We start from the raw sequence: 23,893 nt of genomic DNA, 5'->3' as shown, positions 1-23,893 counted from the left end.
AAAGAACTATGCCAAGTGGTGACAGTTGCCTATTCTGGTAAAGACAGAGTACAATTACCAACATATCAGCATCTAAAATAAAAACAACTTTCCTCAATTTAAAGAGAAATACACACGTTTTAATTTCTCCTCATTCTTCTCAACCTCTCAGTCATCTGACAGTCTCTAGAATGTTTTATTCATTATTTTTGCCTGTGCTGGGTCTTCATTGCTGTGTGGGCTTTTCTCTAGTTGCTGCAAGCAGGGGCTACTCTCCAGTTGTGATGCTTGAGCTTCTCTTATTGTGGAGCATGGGCTCTAGGGTTCCCGGGTTTCATTAGTTTTGTCACACGGGCTCAGCAGTTGCAGCTTGCAAGCTCTAGAGAACAGACTCAACAGTTGTGGCGCACGGGTTGCTCTGGGACATGTGGGATCTTCCTGGATCAGAGATCGAACCCATGTCTCCTGCACTGGCAGGAGCCACCAGCGAAGCCCAGAAACACAGACTTCCAGCTGAGATTTTTAAACAAAAATATGATTATCTGGCATAGCCATGAGAAGATTTTCATGAGATCTAATGAATTAACAGGGCTTTCCTGATAGCTCAGTTGGTAAAGAATCTGCCTGCAATGCAGGAGACTGGTTCGATTCCTGGGTTGGGAAGATCTGCTGGAGAAGGGATAGGCTACCTACTCCAACTATTCTTGGGCTTCCCTTGAGGCTCAGGTAGTACAGAACCCACCTGCGACACAGGAGACCTGGATTCAATCCCTGGATTGGATTCTAGTATCACCACAGATCGAAAGTAATGAACAGCAGGGTCAACCTTATATACTAACAAGTCAGATGGGCATTCTCAAACTTTTCTGATCAGATAAACATATTCACTTAAAGAGAGCCTACTTAAGTCGATAAAATAAAAATACACTAAAAGTAGATTTAGGCTGTAAAATCATAAATAACAAAGGAAATAGACAATCTTTGATGTTGGCTACATGGTTCTTTCGTGTCTTTTTTCAGGGTTTTAGTGGATGAGAACATAGTGGAAGTCGCTCAGTCGTGTCCGACTCTTTGCCACCCCGTGGACTATACAGTCCATGGAATTCTCCAGGCCAGAATACTGGAGTGAGTAGCCTTTCCCTTCTCCAGGGAATCTTCCCAACCCAGGTCCCCCACATTGCAGGCAGATTCTTTACCAGCTGAGCCACAAGGGAAGCCATAGTGAGTAGCCCTCAAATCATGGCACAGCTCACCGAAGATGAGTCTCTATCTACCTTCTCCCCTTCTCCATGATCTACTCCAAGGAAGCAGGTGGTCCTGCCAGCTCTACCACTTGACTGACTCAACCCATCTCCAAGCTTGTCTCTTACCTACCAAATCCATTTTCGGCCCTCATCCCATCAGGCAATACCAACTCCTCTTGCTTTCAGGAAACAACCTTCCATGTCGCCCATTATTCTGCTTCCACTTCCCTCCTCCATCCCTCTGGCCACTTCTTGGTTTCATTAGTATGTTCCTCTCTTTCTAGTTTCCTTTTGTTGCTGCTCCTCTTCCCTAGTCAGTCTCCCACTTTCTTGACCACATGTTTTCCTGAGTAAACCTCATGCGTTGTCATCAACTATTACCTAAGTCCAACACATTCAAAATTATATTTATTCTCTTCCTCCCTAAACCTGCTCTTCTACCTCTTGTTTTTCACATATGGGTTAATTACATCACCATTCAACCAGATGCCCAAGTTAAAAACATCAGGTTCTTTCTGGGCCTCTTCCTCCTTCCTCCCCCTAACTGCTCCCCAGGCTACCTCTACACAATGGGCCCCCCACAATCCATCACACACACGCACTTAATAGAGTGTTAGCAAGTCCACAAGCCATAAATCTACCTTGAATATCCCATCCTTCCATCCTCCTTTAAGCTCACCTTAACTCAGGTCATAGTTTCCCTCTAAACTGCCGTGGGTAACCTTCTAATTGGCTCTCCTGCCTCCAGCCTTTCCTTCCTCCCATCTTCCCCACAGCTGCCTGAACTTTAGTTACAGAAAATGCCAATTATTATATCATACTCTATTAAAAATTTTCTGGTAGCTCCTTATAATCTACTGTGTAGATTTCAAAGTCTGCATCTCAGAATTATATTTAATTGGGCTAAGTTTTAATAAATATCTACCTTCTTTCAAAATACTTTTAAGAATGATTTTCTCTTTATGAACCAGAAGATATTTCAGTCCACACTGGCTCTAAATTCTAAACACATGGCGATGTTAAAATAAGTCAACATTTGGTGTTCTAACTAGAAACAAGGTTCTTTTCCAATTTAAGCATGTCACATTTCAAAAAAATAAATTAGGGTCAGAGAAATTGCAATTGTGGCCTAAGAATCTAACCAGCCTGGGGCATGTTACATAACTTTCAAATCTCAAGTATTTCACTGGTAAAAGTAAGGATAATACCACATACTTTGCTAAATTATTGAGGGGGTTAAATTAAACATTTAAAAGGTGCCAAGGCACATAGGTGATGCCCATTAATTATCTTCTTTTTCCCATGGAAACAATGTTATACATGGTAATATATGCTGCTTAGGCAGTTTCCAGAACAACAAAAAAGATTCCTATTTAACTCTAGCACACACGGCTCTAAAGCTATTATAACAGAACTCAGTCAGCATTCAGCAAATACTTACAGGTACAGGCACTGCACTAACAGTGAGCAAAACAGACTTGCTTCCCACCCTTAGAGAGATTAGGGTCCAGTGAAGGTGACAAGCAGGTAAGATGAACAGGAGGAAGCTGTGAGAAGGTTCAAACCTGGGTACTCTTAAAAGAGGCACTATTGTAGACTTGGGCATCAAAAGGGTAAAAAGCTTCCTTCCCTCCACATGTATTTGTCATCCTGATTCTGGGTTCTGATTTAATAATCTGGAGCAAAGGTCCTGAAACAAGGATTTGGTTGAGATTTGAGAGCAGAGGGCTCAGACAAGACAGAAAACAAAACAAAAACCCAGGCAACACCCTTCTGCGGGGGAAAGGCACACATGCAAGGCAGTCGGAGCAGGCTGCAGGACTCTGGGAGCCACACTGCTTCCTCTTGCCCTGGGTTCCCCTGAGAATTGCCCTGGTAGCCTGGATTGGTAGGGGAGAAGGAAAATGAAGCAATCCCATAAGAGAAGTAGAGGAGAAAGGGAAAGAGAGCGAAATAAACCCCAAATCAGCAATGGAGATGAGAAAGTAAGTCCTGAGCAGATTTTAAACAAGGTCATTACGTTCTTCCTTCATTAAGTCTTTGCTCTTTATGCTATGAACTCCCTTCTTACCATAATTCTGTGACAGGCTACTAGCCCATTTCTGCCCTTAGATTTCACCTCCTCAAAATAATTCTCTAGAACATCACAGTGCTCACATTCCTGACCCACCCCTTAATCCTAAAATTCCCACATTAAAGAACCTATAAGGACCTAAATTACCTGCTGGATCAAATTCATACTTCAGTCTAGTCATCAAGGCCTTGAATGCAATTCAACTCAGTAAACACTTAAGTGAAAACTATGGGTAAAAGCCGAAAAGTGAAAAAAAATGAAAGTGTTAGTCGCTTAGTCATGTCTGACTCTTTGCGACCCTATGGACTGTAGCCTGCCAGGCTCTTCTCTGTCCACAGAATTCTCCAGCCAAGAATACTGGAGTGGGTAACCATTCTTTTCTTCAAGGGATCTTCCCAACCCAGGGATCAAACCTGGGTCTCCTGTATTGCAGGCAGTCTGAGCCACCGGGGAAGAATACCAGTGAAGGAGAAACAAACATATGGACAAGAAAAAATTCAGTGAATGAAACTTTCAAGGGTGAAAAACTCAGTTCCAACAAGGGGGAGGAAACAGACATCTTGACCCATGAAGGAACCAACCCTCTGGGCTTTGAAGGAACAGGAGGACTTAAAAACACGGAGATGGTTGAAATGAACATTTTAAAACAGGGCAACAATAAGAACAAAAATATATGTGATGTGTTCATGAAAGTAAATGGTGTGTTTCAGAGAAGTCAAGCAGTCTCATGCGAAGAGCTTTCAGCTACTTCCCCTCTCTTTCTCACTACACAAGTGGTGTAGGCAACCTTGAGTCAAATGGCCTAAGTTCAAATCCTGACTCCATCACTCCGTACCCTGTGTGGACGTGGAGAAGTATCACGACCACTTCACACCTCAATTTCCACAGCGACAAAACAGCAGTAAGAGGTTCATTGTGAGGATTCAATAAATCACGCACTGCCAAGCCTACTGACATGACGAGCGATCAGCAAACATGAGCTGTGCCAGCGCTACAAAGAGAATTTGGGGCCAGTTATGAGGGACCCCAGTGTTCCCGAGTGCTCTGAACTTCGCTGAAGAAACCACAGCATGCCCCTGGGGGCTTTGAAGCAGAGAAATTATCCAGTCCAGCCTGGCATCATGCAAATTAATCTGGGGCCAGCCTTATGTAGGATGCATAAAGATCTGTGACTATTTTACAAAGTGTTTGCATTAATGAGGGAAAGGGCCGGAACTAGGATAGTGGAAACAAGGATAGAAAAGGGTAACAACATCAAGAGAGATGCTGTAGAAAGACAGGAAAGGATACTGCCCGCACATGTGTAGTAAAGGAAGAAGACCTGAAGAACACTCTTTTCACAAAGCTACCAAGTTATCTACCTGAAACCAATAGAATACTGCAAATCAATTATGCTTCAGTTAAAAGAGAAGGACATCTCAATGTTCAGCCAGACACTACTTTTTATTTTTCTCTACTCTGAACTCCTAGAACTGGATAATCTGCAGGCGTGTTGCAAACACCCTTGCCATACTGGTCCTAGGCTGTTCTGTGCATTCCCCAACCTTTTCCCAGGTCAGCAAGTGCCCTCTGAGTGACAAGAGCAGGGCAATGCTACACAAGTCACTTTCCTCAGAGTGTGGAAGTGGATACATCAAGCATCTCCAGAACAGGCAAGTGATCATATAACAGACGTTTGGTCAAGAATTCCAACTGCTCCACTTATTGGCTGGCTAAGTGGCTAAGTCGCTTCAATCGTGTCCGACTCTGTGTGACCCCATAGACGGCAGCCCCCCAGGCTCCCCCATCCCTGGGATTCTCCAGGCAAGAACACTGGAGTGGGTTGCCATTTCCTTCTCCAATGCATGAAAGTGAAAAGTGAAAGGGAAGTCGCTCAGTCGTGTCCGACTCCACGACCCCATGGACTGCAGCCTACCAGGCTCCTCCGTCCATGGGATTTGCCAGGCAAGAGTACTGGAGTGGGGTGCCATCACCTTCTCCGGCTCCACTTATTAATTCAAGCCTAATTTTGCCTAGTAGCATTCCACTCCAAGTTGGGTGACTAAAAGGCATAAAGGCACTAATGATGAAACCTGAAACCACGCCACGGTAACTCAGGTTCCTCTGAACTGCTCTGACCTGGAACACACACCCACACTTAGGCTTTTTCTTAATCCATGGATGCAGCTAGTCACCTGTCGCCCCGAGGGAGCTGCCATCACTAAGCACACAGGACAATAATCAGGCTGCTTCGTGGGATTTGCTCTTTGAAAAGAGGAAGGCAAACAAGCAAGTCCATAAAACAAAAGGCACCTTGCTCTCACTCTATTATTCATCCACTGGCACCTTATGATCCCCAAGTATAACAGAGGCTGCTATTCTTCTCATCCGTTGAGACTTATGATGCTAATTACATATTCCCAGTTCTTTAAAATGGAAGTTAAAACATAATTTACAACCAGTGATTTTTTAGCAACCTGAAGAAACTGCTTTAGATACATTTGTAAATATGGATAGAAAAACTGGAAGAGATATACCTAAGTGTCAAAGAACCTCTCTAAATGATGGGATTACCAAACCATTTTTATTGTGTATATTTTCCTACATTTCCAAATTTTCTCAAGCACAGAGTCTTTTATAATCATGAAGAGATAAAGCTTACTCTAAACTTGTAAAGCTTTGCTGTAGTGATAAAAACGAATGATACTAAAATACACTGTATCATATTTTACACAAAGGTATTTCATTAATATAACTTAGGCCAAGTTATATACTTGATGTTGTGCCTTGGAAAATATACACTCTATTAAGGTACCAGAAAAGGCTAGACTAAGTCACAGAGCCATAAAAGCACCTCCACACTAAAGGCTTCATACAACTATCAAATTGCTTACTGAAGCTTTTTCCAAAAGAGAAAAGTTTCTTCCGGTTCTCTAGACAAGCAACAGGGCCTCACAGGTGGCGCTAGTGGTAAAGAGCCTGCCTGCCAATGCAGGAGGCCTAAGGGAACTGGGTTGGGTCCCTGGGTCAGGAAGATCCCCTGGAGGAGGCAATCCACTCCAGGATTCTTGCCTGGAGAATCCCATGGACAAAGGAGCCTGGCAGGCTACATTCCATAGGATCTCACAGAGTTGGACACAACTGAAGCAACTTAGCATACACGCAGACAAGCAACAACTTTCCAGCCTATGTATAAAAACATAGTAAAAGAACATTTATTACCTAATAATTCTCTTAAAGCTATCTAATGAGATTTTAAGTAGGAAAAAACTACTAATGACCCCATTCTTCTTCTGATGATACATTTTATTTGGACTCCAAATGTTAAAGAATGCAATTTTCATACTGTAACTAAGGCTCAATATTACCCTTATAAGAAAAGGAGTGGTACAAAATAAATTAGTATTGCAAGTCACTACACTTTTCAGATGGTAAAGCGTCTGCCCACAATGCGGGAGACCCAGGTTCGATCCCTGGGTTGGGAAGATGCCCTGGAGAAGGAAATGGCAACCCATTCCAGTACTCTTGCCTAGAAAATTCCATGGATGGAGGAGTCTGGTGGGCTACAGTCCATGGGGTCACAAAGAGTCGGACACAACTGAGTGACTTCACGACGACACTTTTCATATGTTAGAAAAAGAGGTGCCATGTCCTCACAGGCCAGTCCCTCTCATGTATCAATTTCTCCTTGTGGTTAGGTTCCCTGGTAACTCAGCTGGTAAAGAATCTGCCTGCAGTGCAGGAGACTCGGGTTCAATCCCTGGGTTGGGAAGATCCCCCAGAGAAGGAAATGGCAGCCCACTCCAGTATTCTTGCCTGGAGAATCCCATGGATAGAGAAGCCTGGCAGGCTACAGTCCATGGGGTTACAAGAGTCAGACAGGACTTAGCAACTAAACCACCACCACCACACTTTTCATATAGTACAAAAAGAAGTGCCATGTCCTTACAGGCCAGTCCCTCTCATACGTATCAATTTCTCCTTGTGGTTAAGTTCACTTTCCTGCGAAGCGTCTTTTATTACCCATTTAACTACCAGACCTGCATCTAAAACCCCCTGAGCAACGCTTGCACCTGAACCTGGACTGGTGAGCACCAGCAGTGCAAGTCAACAGCTGCTGAAATGGGGAGCAGGGAGCAAACCCAGCCCAACTAGAGGGAGATTGGTCCAAAAGTCTCCATACACCCATATCATAAGGGTCATCGGGATCCATCAACAGAGTTGGAAGAGATCTACCTCCTCCAAGATCTGTTAAAAATAAAATGCAATATCAATTTCTACATTATCAGCCCAGACTGTCATGCCCAGAGGTGAGAAACACAGTTTTCTGATTTAAATCCTTAAGTTTTTGAGCAGCAGGTTATTAAAAAGCCTTTCCACACTCACCTGTGACCTGGGGACCTCTGCCTGTGGCGAGCTTCTCCCTTCTCCAAGCTCAGATGTTAAATCAGGGCTAGATATTGAAGACAATGTGTCTTTAGAAGTGGCAGCCTGATCCTGGGAAAGAGATGAGCAGGGGGATGTAGGAGAGGGCAACCGCATCACACTTTCTCTGGGTGCTTCGGCCTCTCTTTCGCTGGATGAGCCGGACGCAAGCTGGCGTGTGTCAGGTCTTTGCACAGAGATGCTGATCGAACTGCTCTGGGTTCTCTTCACGCCTTCTATGTCTCCATTATACTTCCAAGCATCATCCATCTAAATAAGAAAAATCACTGTAAACTTACTGTTCTGTTAGATTTCTATTTTAAAGTATATACATTAGATTAATATTTTAAAGTAACAAAAGTAACATATACCTCCCACAGCAAAGTAGCTATTACTAAAAGGCTGGAGCATGTTCTTTGACACTAACAGATATGCACATATGAAGTGGGAGGAACAGTTGATTTTATGGAAGTGTCTATATTATAAACAGACCTTTAAACTATGCTTTGCTCGTTTCCATTACTCCAGGTCAACAGACAGAAATCTAAACTAGTTCAGCTGAATACTCCACACTATGGATATCTATAATTTATTCATTTGATTATGCTTCAATGTCATTTAAAGTGTGCCCAAGATATTACACATACCAGTATGTTTATTTTTACAGCATAAATTCCCAAAAGTAAACTTAACCAAAGAATATTCATATGTGTAATATAAAATATAACTTTTGTATACACACACACATATATATATATATATCTTTTAAAACTGTAACAATGCACTCCCAAATTAACGTATAAGAATGTCAGTGTCTCTGCATCCTTATCAACACCACACATTTTGAACGTTTTAAATCTTTGTCATCTCATGGGTAAAAAGCTGTACACTTCATGTTTGCTCTAATAAGACCACACATGCTTCTATGTGCTTTATGTAACCAACCATTCAAAGTCCTTCTCCCTTGAACTGGCCATTCATTTATATATCCACTTTTCTACCATTTATCTTTTCCTTATCAATTTGTAGGAACATTTTAAATCTTAGGGATATTAAACTTATAGATAAAATACATTTTGCTAATATTTTTCTGAGCCTATATAAATGTAGTCTTTTGACTACATTAACGGTGTCTATCATATAAATTTAATTTTTATGTTGTCAAATATGTCTGTGTTTACTTAATATAATGGTCAGGGGTTTTTCTGGTTGGTTTAGGCAGGCTTTGCTCACTTTGAATTTTTTAACCAAATCTTTTCTTTTAGATTTTTAGGATTCTACATAGGCAGAGGTAAAAGGAATTTGAATACCAAAGTGCTCAAGACTGTCTTGCTTCCTTTTACATAATTCAAATTCATACAGTCACTTTCAGGTACATGGCACTGCTTCATTCTCAGAGCAAATGATTCTATATTCTTTAAAATCCCAATAAAATATGTATTTTTTTGAACCATGAGATACATTTTAATAACTACATTCAAGTGTATCAAGTTCTAATGAAGTGGGAAATGAGGATACATAGAAAATTTGGGCATAATCACCTGAAAATATTTAGGTTAAACCACATGAAATTGCTGTTTTATAGGTCAAAAAGAACTACTGGCAACTTCATATAGTACAACCTAAGACTTCACAATGGGGCCCCCAGGCGGTGCAGTGGTAAAGAATCTGCCCGCTGATGCAGGGGGTACAAGAGACTCTGGGGTGGGAAGATCCCCTAGAGAAAGAAATGGCAACCGGCTCCAGTATTCTCGCCTGGAGAATTTCACGGACGGGCTACAGCCCATGGGATCACAAAGAACTGGAAGCAACTGAGCACACACAGAGTACTCAAAATAGATACATCTGAGAAAATATGACACTAAAAAGTAAACGCTCAAATGCATTCCTTTTTACAGCTGAGTAATATTCCATTGTGTGTATGTACCACAGGTGGATGAAACTGGAGCCTATTTACAGAATGAAGTAAGTCAGAGAGAGAAACACCAATACAGTATATTAATGCATATATATGGGATTTAGAAAGACGATAACAATGATTCTATATGCAAGGCAGCAAAAGAGACAGAGATGTAAAGAACCAGCTTTTGGATTCTGTGGAAGAAGGTGAGGGTGTGATGATTTGAGAAAATAGCATTGAAACACGTATATTACCATATGTAAAGCAGATGACCAGGGCAAGTTCAATGCATGAAGAAAGGCACTCAAAGTCGGTGCTCTGGGATAGGATGGGGAAGGAAGTGGGAGTGGAGTTCAGGATGGGGGGGACACATGTACACAGTGGCCAATTCATGTTGATGTATGGCAAAAACGATCACAATATTATAATTATCCTCCAATTAAAATAAATTCTAAAAACTAAAAAAAAAATTTTTTTTAAAGTAAATGCTCTGCCTTAGGATGTAGTTTATTTTTAAAAATGTGTCAGCTCTACTTTCACTGAATTTGAAAGTTAATCAGTTCTGCATTGTTGCTGTATTTTAAACATTAAATGTCCACTGAATCTAAGATACTTTACATATTATCTCTAACAGAAACTTCTGCACAAATTCACCAGTGTTTTGTGCTGGGGAACAGACCAAGGGAACGGGGAACACATTTACCGTGTAGGATCTCGGGAGAGATGAGATTCCCCTTGACTGAGAGCCAAAGGGTCTCGGTGTGACCACAGAGGTTAACCTGGCCGCATCGGTTTTCTGGTAACTTCTGGGGAGAGTTGCTGAAACTCGAGTCGACTCCATTTGTGTATTCAGCGAATGCTGAGACGACAAGGAGGCTGGGCGCTGTTCTTCCACGGGGCTTCTAGAAGGAAACTGGACTTCAGCTGTGACAGTAGTCTCCCTTTTCGCAAAAGTTGTAGAATCCTGCTTAGGAATTTCTGTCGGATAAGTTGTTCCTTTCTCTTCTACTCTCTCACTCTGGGAATAGGTTTCTGGCATAGGCGGCACAGGGGGACGCTTTTCTTCATTCAATCCGTCATCAAAAGAATACAGCCTCCTTCTCGACGTAACTGTAGACATCTGATTTTGGGATTCCCTTAGCAGAAAGAAACACCACAACCACAAAATTATGCATTTGACACTCAGAGGTGGAGAGACATGTTATTTTGGTCATGAATGTAAAAAAGGATGGGAATAAAAAGATGGCTGACTTAGTATAATAATGTAATAAACAGAATGTGAGAATAAATACATGTGAATTTTTCAACATCACACAAAGGATTAAGAGCTTGACTTTTTTTTTTTTCCCTTAAAGAGGCTAAGAAAAATCTCTGAAGTATTTGCGATTGTAAAAGGATTTTCACAGGAAAATAAGAAAATTTTAAATAAGAGATTATTCAAAGTTCCATAACACACTTTAAAGATAACTGACAACCAATTTGAACCCTCCAAAGATGCAGATTTCTTAACAGGGTTGAGAGTGTTCCTGTATACAATTTACAATCATTTTGTAAAAATAGAAGGCCACAAAAGATTCAGACTTTCAATAAGATCAAGTTAGAAATCAAGCTGATTTCAAACAGCTTGGTAGAATTTGCATGGACAGTTATGGCAGATTAAGAGTCACCATTCCTATTTTCAGAGAGATTGATGAAACGGTCTCTTGGCTACCATTCAGTAAGGAGTACATCTCAAGCCAACTGCATTGCATTCAAGTGAATGAAAGTGTTTACCATTGTCTTCTAGGGACAAAGGAGCTTTGTTTAATTTCACCTGACAGCATATTTCCTTTCTGACATTCTCCTTAAAGCGTATTTGCCTTCTCCCTGACCTGTAAATATCTCAAGGCTTCATGGAGCAACTGCTCCACAGGCAAGCTTAACTGGACCTTTATCCTGTTATGTTGCAAAGCAAAAGATAAACCCCCACAGTGATGTTTATGTAGTCTTCCTTTAAAAATACAATTTTAATTGCACCCTGCCAACGTGAAAAAGAACTTTGTTACATTTTACACAATTTAGTTAAGAATGAGAACCATTTTTTAACCATTCCATTCTTAAATTGACTTTAAAAGGAGGAAAAAGTTGTTTATTTTTGCAAAGATAGCCAACACTAGCCAATTCTGCATGTGAACATACAGTGTGTAAGGAAGGAACAAGGAATACCACTTTTAAGTACACCTTTCATTAATTCAAATCACTACTTATTACAGCAGTACTTTGCTTTTTCACTGCAGAGCAAAACGCTCAAAGGCTTATGCATATTTGATGACAATCTAATATTGGTGCACAAGTACAGCTCACAACCCTTACACAAAATATCTAACACTGGTTTCCCCAACCCTGAGATGCATTCGGTCTCATTACCTGTCCTGCAGCATTTCGTTAAACGTCTTAGATCTTCTCTCCGACTTCTCAAGAGCTTGCTTCTCAATCTCCTCCCTCTCCTCCTTTTTCTTCTGCAGATCCGAAGTGTAGCTTTTCCGACGATCTTTCCATTTTGCAAGGTCCTGACAGAGGAAAATCACGTTAGCCCAGGCACACCTGAATTTCTACACACCCTCTCCAGCAGTGAGTGCACGCCAGAGGATCCCATTACGTCGCTAAAACTATTCACTCCAACTCGATGCCAAGGTGCCCTAATTTTGCTTTTTATAGCCAGCGTTTCTGTACCGAGGCTTTAGCTCCTGCGTCTGTCTAAAAGCCCTGACCTAATAAGACAGAGCCCATTTTTGTTTTCCCAGATAGTGCCTGCCTTGCTGCCCGTTTCACAAAGAATGCTAAACGCTTGTAATTAGATGCCAGGTCAGAAAGGTCGGGAATTGTTTCAAATTTATTTTCATCTCACTCCAATCATCTGGTTCTTACGTGAAATGACATGTTTCATTAGTCAACCTAGAACAGAAACATGACTGTAACATGGCTAAGTATACAGATACACGTGGAACAAATACAGAGGTCGGTCCCTACGTGGAGGCAACGGGGCCACAAACACACAGATGAATGAAGTGTGCTTCCTCTAGAGGAACTCTCAGTCTAGAGGGGAAAGACAGACAGGTAAATAAAGTTCCACAACGAACGTGAAGGGATTGCACGAGAGAGTCAGGGGTGTATAGGGAGAGTGGTCAATTCTACCCTGGGAGGGGAGGGCCAGGTGTGGAAAGGCTTTAACCGGGAAGCCAAACAGAGGACGAGATGGCTGGATGGCATCACGGACTCAACGGACATGAGTTTGAGCAAACTCTAGGAGATACTGAAGAACAGGGAAGCCTGGCTTGCTGCAGTCCATGGGGTCACAAAGAGTCGGACATGACTGAGCTATTGAACAACAAAGACTCAAGAATATGATTTCGAAGCAGTTCAACTCCCCGTAAGAACAGAGCGATAAGGAAGATCACACTGGAAGCAGTGGCCATCTTTTCCCATACATCCATCCAGGACACATCCTGGGAGTGACCCCCGGGACACTCAACCTGATTCATCTTTAAAATTAGTCCTGGAGGCCTAAGCTGGTTCTGACATTCAGGGGGTTAGGCCAGTTTGGATGGTACCAACTTCACTGTGCCACCCAGAGAAGTCCCACGCTGAGAACTCTAGTGGTACTGCAGCCTTATGCAAAGTTCCAGACTGAAGGAAAAAAAAAAAAATCCTCAGGCACATAAAATAGGTTTGGTTTACACCCTTTGGGAGCAGGCAGGGCCATTCCTGCTTAAAAAAAAAAAAAAAAAAAAAAAGCCTGAAATCAATATGAACTATTTCCAGAAAGAACAAAAGCAGTGCACATCAGTCCTGAAGGACTGAAGGAGAACTAGCATGAATTTTCATCTGACTTAACCGAAAGGATAACCCCTCCATCTCTCTCACTTTCATCTCCAGTCACCATGTATTTTGGCAAACTGCCACTGAATTTCTGTTTCTTGACAATGACATTGAGATCCCAAACAAAAGAAGCGGAGTTTAGAAACACAGCCAAGGCAGGGGTTTCATCTTTGTTACTTAATATTTCATTCCTTTGAAAATTAAGATTTACTATCTCTGACCCTTCTGTTCATGCTACCACTCAGCCCTCTTACCATAAAGTTGTCCTCAGATTTCTTTGGATCTGCTATGTATCATTTATCTATCATAACTCTTTACACTCCTTTGCTGGGTGCTGTGCTCAGTCTCTCAGTCATGTCCGACTCTTTGTGGCCCATGGACTGCCAGGCTCCTCTACCCACAGAATTTTTCAGGAAAGAATACTGGAGTGGGGTACCACTTTTTACTCCACGGGATCTTCCTGACTTGGGAGATTGAACCCAATCTCTTATGTCTCCTGTGACTCCTGCATTGGCAGGCAGATTCTTTACCACAAGTGTCACCTAGGAAGCCCCTTAGACTCCTTTGAGAGTGAACTGTGAAAGTGAAAATCACTCAGTCGTGTCCAACTCTGCGACCCCATGGACTGTAGCCCACCAGGCTCCTCTAACCATGGGATTCTCCAGGCAAGAATACTGGAGTGGGACATGTCTCCTGCATTGGCAGGGAGGTTCTTTACCACCACTGCCAGCAGGGAAGCCCATAAATACATACAGTGTATATGTGTCAGTGAAAGTGAAAGTCGCTCAGTCGTGTCTAACTTTTTACGACCCCATGGACTGTAGCCCATCAGGCTCCTCTGTCCATGGAATTCTTCAGGCCAGAATCCTGGGGTGCCATGCCCTCCTCCAGGGGATCTTCCCAACCCAGGGATCGAACCCAGGTCTTCCCGCATTGTGGGCAGATTCTTTACCATCTGAGATACCAGGGAAGCCCAAGAATACTGGAGTGGACAGCCTATCCCTTCTCCCAGGGTATCTTCCTGACCCAGGAATCGAACCGAGGTTTCCTGTATTGCAGGCAGATTCTTTACCGGCTGAGCTACCAAGGAAGTCCTACACTCCTTTGGCCTATAACAATTGACTCTTTTTAAAAAGGCACAGCTCTCTTCTGCCAGGGACAAAACTAAAGATTAAATCTTTATCCAAATAGATATCTGGATATACATCAGCTCTGTGAAAACATCTTATTTTGATTCACATTTGATAACTTTTTTAACCAAAATAGTACTGAATTATCATTCACATTTCTCCCCAAACCTTCTCTATTAACTCTAAGAACACTTTCATCTCTCCCTGCTGATTCCCAGTCTCTGTGCTGGTTCCCTGCTCCCCCTAAACCTTAAGCAAAGTCTTCCCTTTCATGAGCATCACTAACAGTCATACCCCAAATGCAACCACCAGAGCAAGTAAACAAGTTACCTACACTGCAAGGAAGCAGCTTCTCATTTTTGTGAACCCACAGAAAATATCAGAAGATAAGGAGCTTCTGTGTTTCACAATGGCCTTTAAGATACAACAAATAGAGCTGAAGGGTTTAAAACTCTTTTAAAGGGAGTTGCTCATATTTTCTACGGAACTGTAATCTGCCATCAAGAAAAATCGTCCCTTGAGTATACTGACTCTCTTCTTGGAGAAGAAAGAAAAGTCCAGTAAACACATCCTCCCCATCTCCCAATAAGCAGCATACTCACATCCTGCCATTTCTGGTCCTGCTCTTTTAACTGGGACTTGATTCTCTGCATCTCCTCGTAACGTAGCTGACGCAAGCTCTGAATATCCTCTGCGCTGACATCACTCAAGGACTTACTCCTACAACAAAAATACTCATAGTAACCAAGGTTCCTGGGACCGGATTCAAGGTTAAAACTGGAAGGTTGGGCTTATATTTGGAAATTCCATCTACAATTCCGTGGTACTACCTAGATGCTTCGTGATATCACAGAAATAGCACTGCAGAGATAAATGGTGTTTTTCCAAAACGCAGAAACAAGAGCCTAGCACTCCAGCCAAATGTGAATTCTTTCACAGAATGGCTAAATAAACCCTGAACCATGCTGAAAAACATAATCTGACGTTCATATTTAGGGCAGTCGATGCAGAAAAAGATTACATTAGAAAAAAAAAATTATTAGTCCCTAGAACCACCTGTCTTTATCGCCTCCAGAGATAATCTTTTAAGGTTTGGCTGCCTTTTCTGAGTACTTATTAAATTATTTAAAGATTACCTGATATTTTCTCAAGTTCAATGCCATGAAGACATGTGTGTCTGCAGCTGCTTCTCAAGGGTTCTATACAGATATGCGCCACCACTGCACCGTGCTCGGTCTCAAAGACCACAGTGGTTTCCAACACCCAGTTACTATATAACCTCTATTATAATTCTCTTTTGTATTAAGGCAGTTTTTGTTTTGTCCATGTGTGACTGCTGCCATGAGGATGTAATGTGGATTAGGTCTCAAAGAGCTCAAACTAGGATACTTTGAGTAGAGTGGGGTGTTTCCCAGGAATGTGTGCTATACACACATCAGAGGAGGGGAAACTGAGGCAGACCTCCTGGAAAGAGAGGTCAGATCTGCATATTGAGGAGTGAAGAGACACAAAGCTTTTGAGTGTGAGGTACCCAAAATATTATTTCCTACCACTTCTGCTTTTATTTCATTGTAACTGACTCCCCTTTTAGTTGTTTAAATAGCTTTGCACCTCTTTCTTGGGCCCCTAAATTAGCCTTCCCCAAGATTTTGCCATCACCACACTTTTTTAATAACACACTTGCCCAGCTAGCTCAGGAATTCAATAACGATCTCTATGCCAGTGACTCCCAGTCAGTCAGTGACTGACTCAGAGGACCAGTCTCTCTGAATCAATCCCAATTGCTTTTTAAATAAACATCTCTGCACAGATGTCCCCTAGGAATCTCCATTGTAAAAGGATCAATGGAAACAGTATCTAGAAAGAATTTTGTTAAGCGGTAAGTCATATGACTATAAACACATGGTTATTTGGCTACATGATACAGCCAAAAATTTTGTCTCCAAACCTGCTTTTCCTCTTAATAGTGTTACTTGCCCTCCAGTCATTCACATGTAAAATCAGAGAGCCATTTTTCACCTTTGTCTCTCCCTTCTTCCTATGTTCAATTAGTTATCAGGTCCTCTTACTCAGTGTCTTTTTCTTTCCATTTCTGTTGCCAATACCCTAGATCAGAGCACAATCAACTCTTACTCAGACTTTTAAAAAACCTCCTTAAATTATCACTCAGCCTCCAGATGCAGTGAAGGTCTTTCCTGAACTCTTTCCTTCAACTTAAAAGCCCTTTCAACAGTATTTATTCCTTTTTAAATGCCACTCATTCCTCAGGGTCCCTGTGAGACTACAGTCTGGTTGTGTGTGTCTGTGTGTGCTCAGCTGCACCCAGCTCTTTGCACTTCCATGGACTGTAGCCCATCCGGATCCCCTTTCCACAGGATTCTCCAGGCCACTGGAGTGGGTTGCCATTCCCTTCTCCAGGAGATCTTCCCAACCCAGGGATCAAACCTGGGATTCCAGAATTGCAGGCAGATTTCTTACCATAGTCTGGTTGGATGTATGCAACTATTCATTCTCTGCTTGGAAGTCTAATGGGCAACTCAAACTTCACTGAACAGACCAAGACCATGAATGCTCATCCTACAATCCACATTCATCCCATAAGCCATTCCTCTCCTATCTTCCTGATTTCAATAAAAGCCAACTCCATCTTTCCAGGACAAAGGCCAGAAATATTGGAGCCTTCCCAGATTCCTTATTCTCTCACATGTAACTGATCCCATTGGGAAATTCTGCCCCTCTACCTTCTAAATATATCTAGGGGGTGGCCACTTCTCACCACCTCTATCTTGATGACCCTGATCCAAATCATCCTATCTCCTGCCTGGATTATTAGAATCATCAGCCTCCTTCCTTCCACCAGGGTGTATTCTCAACACAGCTCCTCTGTCCATGGGATTCTCCAGGCAATAATACTGGAGTGGGTTGCCATTCCCTCCTCCAGGGGATCTTCCCAACCCAAGAATAGAACCTGCATGTCCTGCATCTTCTGCATGGCAGGTGGATTCTTTATCACTGAGTCACCAGGGAAGCCCACTTAACAGGGTATGACTATACAAAAACCTGATTTGAGAATATAAATTCACTTAAGTTGTAACTACAAAGAATCAGGCTATATGAGCTAATACAATACAAGACACTAAAAAGATTTTCTTTTCAGCTCTAAGGTATGAGGGGAATCTGGATGCCCAACACATGAGGTTATAGAAATTCCAGAACAAAATTGGAAACTTAAGTATTTTAAGTAATATTTTGGTGGGAGGAAGGCTGACCAGTCTCAGCAGATCCAGACCCTTTCAGTCCTCACCCTCCTTCACTGGGAAACTTTAACATGTGTCTTTTCAGAAAACACTGTCATCATGGGGTAGAGGCTCATCACCCTCCTGGGGAGCCCACAGCAGAGCCTGGCACATAGCAAGTGTTAGTTGGTCAGTTGTGTCTGATTCTTTGCCATCCCATGAACAGTAGCCCACCAGGCTCCTCTGTCCACAGCATTTTCCAGGCAAGAATACTGGTGTGGGTTGCCATTTCCCTTTCCAGGGGATCTTCCTGACCCAGAGATGGAACCTTCCCGCATTGCAGGCAGATTCTTTACCATCTGAGCCACCAGGAAAGCCCTCGGTGGTCCCCAATATAAATAAATGAGCCAAACATTGGCCAGAGTAGACAGGTTCCTGTGGAAGGCAGGAATGTGAGCCCCCTGTGTTCCCTGGGATCAAGTTACCTCAAGAAAGCCTGGCACATTCCAAACAGGTTGTGCCAGGCACCAGAATGAGACAGGAAGTAAGACCCAACAGAGGGATCTAATTTTCACCACTCCCTCCCTCCCCACCCCTACCCACTCCCTAAACATCATTTAACTCTTCTCAGTCTCAGTTCCTGATCTGGCTAAACCAGGAAGGACTTGCTGGGAAAAGGGGGTCAGTTTATGTTGATGGCATTTCAAAAACCCATCTGGTGCTATACACCAACTGTTCTTATTAAGGCAAATATGATCATGAGAGATCTACTGAAAACTGACTCCCAAAGCAGTTTCAAATTAGAGAGGTCACCCCAGGCCCCACTGATAAAATCGAGAACGTTTTGAGTGTAGGAGCCTTTCAGCCAGATCATGAAGAATTCTTTCCTTCCTTATCAGAGTTTACAGCATAATAGCAAACTTCTGAGGGCTTACTATGTGCCAACAAGACTGCCCAGCAGTCTCCATCGATCACCTCATTATACGAAGCCCTAGTCTGGTTCTACCAACTCAGGAGCTGCAGATCCTAGGGAAAACTACAGAGTCTATTTATCTTTCTCCACGTCTCTAAAATGCAACTTAATACCTACCTGACTACCTCCCCAAAATAAGTCCCATGGATATTCCCAGGAAGATTGTTTGGGAAAACTATAAAGGACTACACAGCCCTAGTATGTTTTGTATCAGTAGAATGAATTACTATTCACTGGCAAATCACAATTCTCTTGCAATTCATTTACCTCTGTATTTCCTTATTTGGAAAGACTCTGGTTTAGAACTGCATTTGGACTTTTTCCAAAAAAATACAGGTCTAACATGCTGCATTCTCAGATGAATAATTTTTTTAAAAAAAAATAGCATTTAGGGTGAAGAGAAAAAGAAGGGGAAGTTTGCAAAAAAGGGGAGTAGATTATAAAACAAGATCACTAAAACCTTACTTTTTTTTCCCACAATGCTGGGACTAGTGTTACAATAAGCATTTTTGTAAAGAAGTCTCAGGAAATTTACAGATGAATATCTAAGAACTAAGGGATCAAAAAGGACTGACATGTAGCAAAATTTCCTAAATATAAAATCACTGATAATCTTATATGGCAAAGAGCAATTCCATGATACTCAGTTTCGGGTCCTCCACTTTCTAGCAAAGATATGAATATATCTATTTATGTACCTCTAAATATATTTCCATTAACTGTTGCAGGAATTCTCTGAACACAAATCAATACTAAAACCTGGGAAAGAGACTTTAGAATTATCATAAATTATACTGATAAGACAACATACAAGACTTTTCCTTTATAGGTTTAGAGCCTATTATCAGTGTTTCTCTACAGCGGCACTACTGACATTTTGGGGCGAGAAAATTATTTATTGTGGGGGCAGTCTTGTGTATTGTAGAACATATAGCAGTATATCAGTAGCAACGTTGCCTCAACCCATCCAATGTGACTATCAAAAATGTCTACAAACATTGCTGAATGTCTCCTGGTGGAAAAATCTTCAGAAAGTAACTCACATTGACTAGGTTTTTCCTTCCTGTTTGTTGTCTTAAGTGCCCTTATTGTTGTTTAGCTGCTCAGTTGTGTCTGACTCTCTGCAACCCCATGGACTGTAGCCCACCAGGCTTCTCTGTCCATGGGATTTCCCAGGCTAGAATACTGGAGTGGGCTGCCATGTCCTTCTCCAGGGGATCTGCCCAACCCAGGGGTTGAACCAAGGTCCCCTGCATTGTGGGCAGATTCTTTCACTGCTGAGCCATCAGGGAAGTCCAGGTGCCCTTACAGTTCTCCGGAATTTTTTTTTTTTTGGCCAAAACCCATAAGTAAAATACACATATCTTAGTTGACTTTGATTATAACTTCACCTTGCATCACTGTTCATTTCCTGTTGATACTGACAGTAGATGCCACGGCTTAATTAATCACATTACAAAATTACAGCTATATACCATTACAAATTTGTCATTAACAGCTTCTGCCAAGAGGCATCATAACCACATTTTCAAATGTCATGGAAACATATGACAAGTCATGCAACACAAAAGCACACGTGAGAAAATGACAGCCACATACAAAGCATCTTACTAAAAATAAAGTGACAAGTGTTCAATGCCAAATAAAAAAGCAAGCCAGAAATAAACAATCTAAGGCTGGAAAGGGTGATGCACATTTCTCTTTAACTCTTTGGTTCTCACCAAAAAGAAAGCATTCAAGTTACAGGCAGTTATTTTCCATCACAGGATATGGGCCAATAATGATTTTTCCAGGTAAGTATTCCACGCTGGAAAACATGCAAGGTGTCCAGAGAAATATCACCCAGAAATATCACTTGTTTCACGTTTATAATCATTTACAAACATATTTATAAACATGAGACAAATTCTAGGCTAAAAGTCTATACTCAGTTCAATTTAAATTTTTGTTTTCATTGTGGATCAACTTAAGAAAAAACTGGTAACAGAGAAAACTTTTAAACCCCAAATAATAGATTTTTGATTGCAAGTGGTCTAAAATGCACCTGAGTTTTCTAAAGGCCTATCTGTATTACTTTCCATTATTCGACAAGTCATGCATTATTCATTGGTCTCCATTTGTAGACAACCTCGCTTTATTTGTGTTATCCTGGCAGTTAGCTGCATGGGGAACAAAATTTAAAACAAATAGTGTACTATGCAAGCAGCAATCTTGAAACAGTCTACAGAAGGCATTTGCTGCTGCTGGCTAGGGCCCAGAAAAATCCTTAGCTTGCTGAGCTTCGGCATTTGGGTTTCTCTCTCCTTTTCTTAAACCAGTCACACAATGTGTCCCTAAGGGGGAGCACGTACAGTCACTGGAATAGCTGTACAAGTTTACATTTCCATCAAGTACTTGGACTCAGTGTATTCACATTTCCTTTAAGAAAAACAACCTGCTTACATTATAAAGTCTTATTTACCAATGAAAATTCTTCTGAACGTTATCACTCAGAGTGCTTGATGCTGTAAAGATTTTTTATCAAAACAGCTTTCCCATGACGAATCGAGATTAGCAGATGCTTAAGTGTCATGCTAAAAATTGCCTTGTACACCCTCCTGATGGAGATGTTTTAAGCGCACATGAGGAACCAGATAGGAGATAACGTATCTTTGCAAGGCATACTGAAAGCACGCTTGGAGCCTGATTTTTAACATCAGTGGCTGAGAATTACTGGCAATTAATTGCTCGTTGCTCCATTACATCCTTGACATCTAGAATGGCTATATTGCTTTATATAGTGATTTTAGTTGATTTAGTTGATTTTAGTTCCTTATCATAAAGGAAATCAACCCTGAATATTCATTGGAAGGACTGATGCTAAAGCTGAAGCTCCAATAATTCGGCCACCTGATGCAAAGAGCTGATTCTTGGAAAAGACCCTAATGCTGGGAAAGATTGAGGATGGGAAGAGGATGACAGAGGATGAGACGGTTGGACATGAGTTTGAACAAACTCTGGGAGATGTTGAGGGACAGAGAGGCCTGGCATGCTGCAGTCCATGGGGTCACAAAGAGTCAGACACAACTGAGCTACTCAACAAGTGATTTTAGTAACTTCTAAGATCTCCACACTATCAAAATTATCCAAAACTATCAAAATTGGAGAACCATTGAGATGAAGTAAGTTCCAGTAGGGGAAGATACTTAGCTCCTAAGGCTTAGGCAGATTAAAATATTTGTCATACTTCAATTTTCTTCTTGATCAAAAATTATTAGCAGTTGGGTTCACAAAGTTACAGAAAGTTGATGTGAAATATTAAGATGTAGTCACCTGGGTATTCTGCCCTAAGAGTGAGTGAGTATACATTGCTAGTGCATATGAAAAGTTATAAAGTATTTGTTTTAATTCTGCTATTTGAAAAATAGCAAATACTTCCAGAAGGTTGTTTGTATAATATTTTATGTCTGCCAGGTGACAGAGTCAAATGACCCAACAGTCAACCCCTTTATATCCAAGAGCACTGGTTCTGGGAGCTGCATTCCCAGATACAGAGGATCAACTATAGAAATCAAGTGGGAACAGTTTTAAGTATAATCCTTGTACCTTACATGGAAACTACCAATATTTTAATTTTTTGCAGCTTTGGAAGTCTGATTTGGCTTTGTAACACAGCTATGTTATAAAATTTCACCCGAGTCAGCAATCTTGAAAATGTTTCCAAATCCTGAGGGAAAATAATGCCACTCAGCATCCCAACTAAGGAAGCGCTCCTTGAACTAACAGTACACAGATAATGCCAACAATGTGCCTTCTAAATTCAAAGTAAATACCAATATATTTTTTCCATTGAAGATTTTCTAAAATATAGTTATTTGGGCTTCAACATTCAGAAACAAGAAGTTTGGCCTATGTAGCTATCAGATACCAAAATAAATAAACCTAATCTCAGGTATGTGTTTTTGTGACTTTTAATCAACTCCTTAGAGGAGAAGAAAAAAAAAACAAACAAACCAGGATTTGAATTTTCAACTTCTACTAAACAAAATATTGCTGTCATACAGCATTGCATGCACTGGGTACTCAGACAGAAATATGACTGTTCAGTTGCAGAATTAGGAAAAATTTCCCTGTTTCAGGTCTCATGCACAGCACAGACATTCCCATTTAGTGTCATGCCAGGATAGAAACGCAATGACATACCACACAAAGGACAAACAATATGTAGATTTCTTACTGTGAACCACAAGACTTACCCGTTCTCACCATAAATCTTTTGAAAGAGTCTAAGAAATCAGAAAACCAAAAATTAAGTCATGTTTTTCTAGTTGTGTTAGTTTCTAAATATTCAACATCTTCAAGAGTCTAATTAGAGATGGACAAATCTCAAAAGGTTGCTTCTTCAGTCACATTCTTGATCATGTCTCATTCTCATTGATCAATTCTCATTGATCTCATATCTCAAGGAATTCAGATCAAGACAAAGAATTTCCTGTTTTCCTTTGAACCAAATGAACAAATTCATTTAGGAAACAAACAAACAAAAAACTTCCTGTGCCAGGAACTAATCAGAAGTTAGATTTAGGCCTATTAATTTCATTTAACCCATTATTTGTCCATCCCAAAGTTCCACAAACTGAACATTCATCAAAACGGCAAGTTGCATAACACGTAAATGCAGACTCATTGTCAAAATGGCCATAATTACATACATGTAAAGTGTAGCAGACAGCAAATAACATTCATGCACTGTAATAAAATTTGCACTGAACTTTAAACCATCAATGTAAAAAGTCGCACGTCAATAGTCTAAGAAGCCTGGGTCAAAATCAGACATCAAAATCAAGTTAAATGAAACTTGCAATGCCATATTTTAAGGGACATTTTTACACCAAAAATCATGTACTCTGAAATACAAGAAACAGATAAAACCAAACTACAACCAGAGTGTTTCAGAATTGCCTGGACGTGAGAATAAGTCTTGTAAACATAATCAGAAAACAGCTTTGTGAAATGTCATATGGCAGAAGCATATCATAGTCTTCCCTCAAGGCCAAGGGCACTGTTTGCAGATACACACCTTCTTAAACAGGTCTCAGAGAAGTGATTTTGAGAC

The 23,893-nt window shown here is 41.2% G+C and overlaps 1 protein-coding gene across 15 annotated transcripts in view; it reads right to left on the bottom strand.

Moving 5' to 3' along the window:
* Positions 1-23,893, bottom strand: part of LMO7 (LIM domain 7) — a 219,234-nt gene that overhangs the window by 28,841 nt on the left and 166,500 nt on the right. For all 15 annotated transcript variants that reach the window (XM_019971570.2, XM_019971569.2, XM_019971574.2 and 12 more), the window contains 5 exons: positions 23,034-23,063; positions 15,192-15,309; positions 12,008-12,150; positions 10,305-10,737; positions 7,663-7,971 (listed from right to left, as the gene is read on the bottom strand). In XM_019971570.2, coding sequence (XP_019827129.2) covers positions 7,663-7,971; positions 10,305-10,737; positions 12,008-12,150; positions 15,192-15,309; positions 23,034-23,063 — 1,033 coding nt within the window. The remainder of the gene's footprint in view (positions 1-7,662; positions 7,972-10,304; positions 10,738-12,007; positions 12,151-15,191; positions 15,310-23,033; positions 23,064-23,893) is intronic.

Source organism: Bos indicus, chromosome 12 (genome assembly GCF_029378745.1).
Source record: "Bos indicus isolate NIAB-ARS_2022 breed Sahiwal x Tharparkar chromosome 12, NIAB-ARS_B.indTharparkar_mat_pri_1.0, whole genome shotgun sequence".
Taxonomy (NCBI): domain Eukaryota; kingdom Metazoa; phylum Chordata; class Mammalia; order Artiodactyla; family Bovidae; genus Bos; species Bos indicus.
Note: the sequence above shows the minus strand (reverse complement) of the source record. Positions and strands in the feature narration are given on the sequence as shown.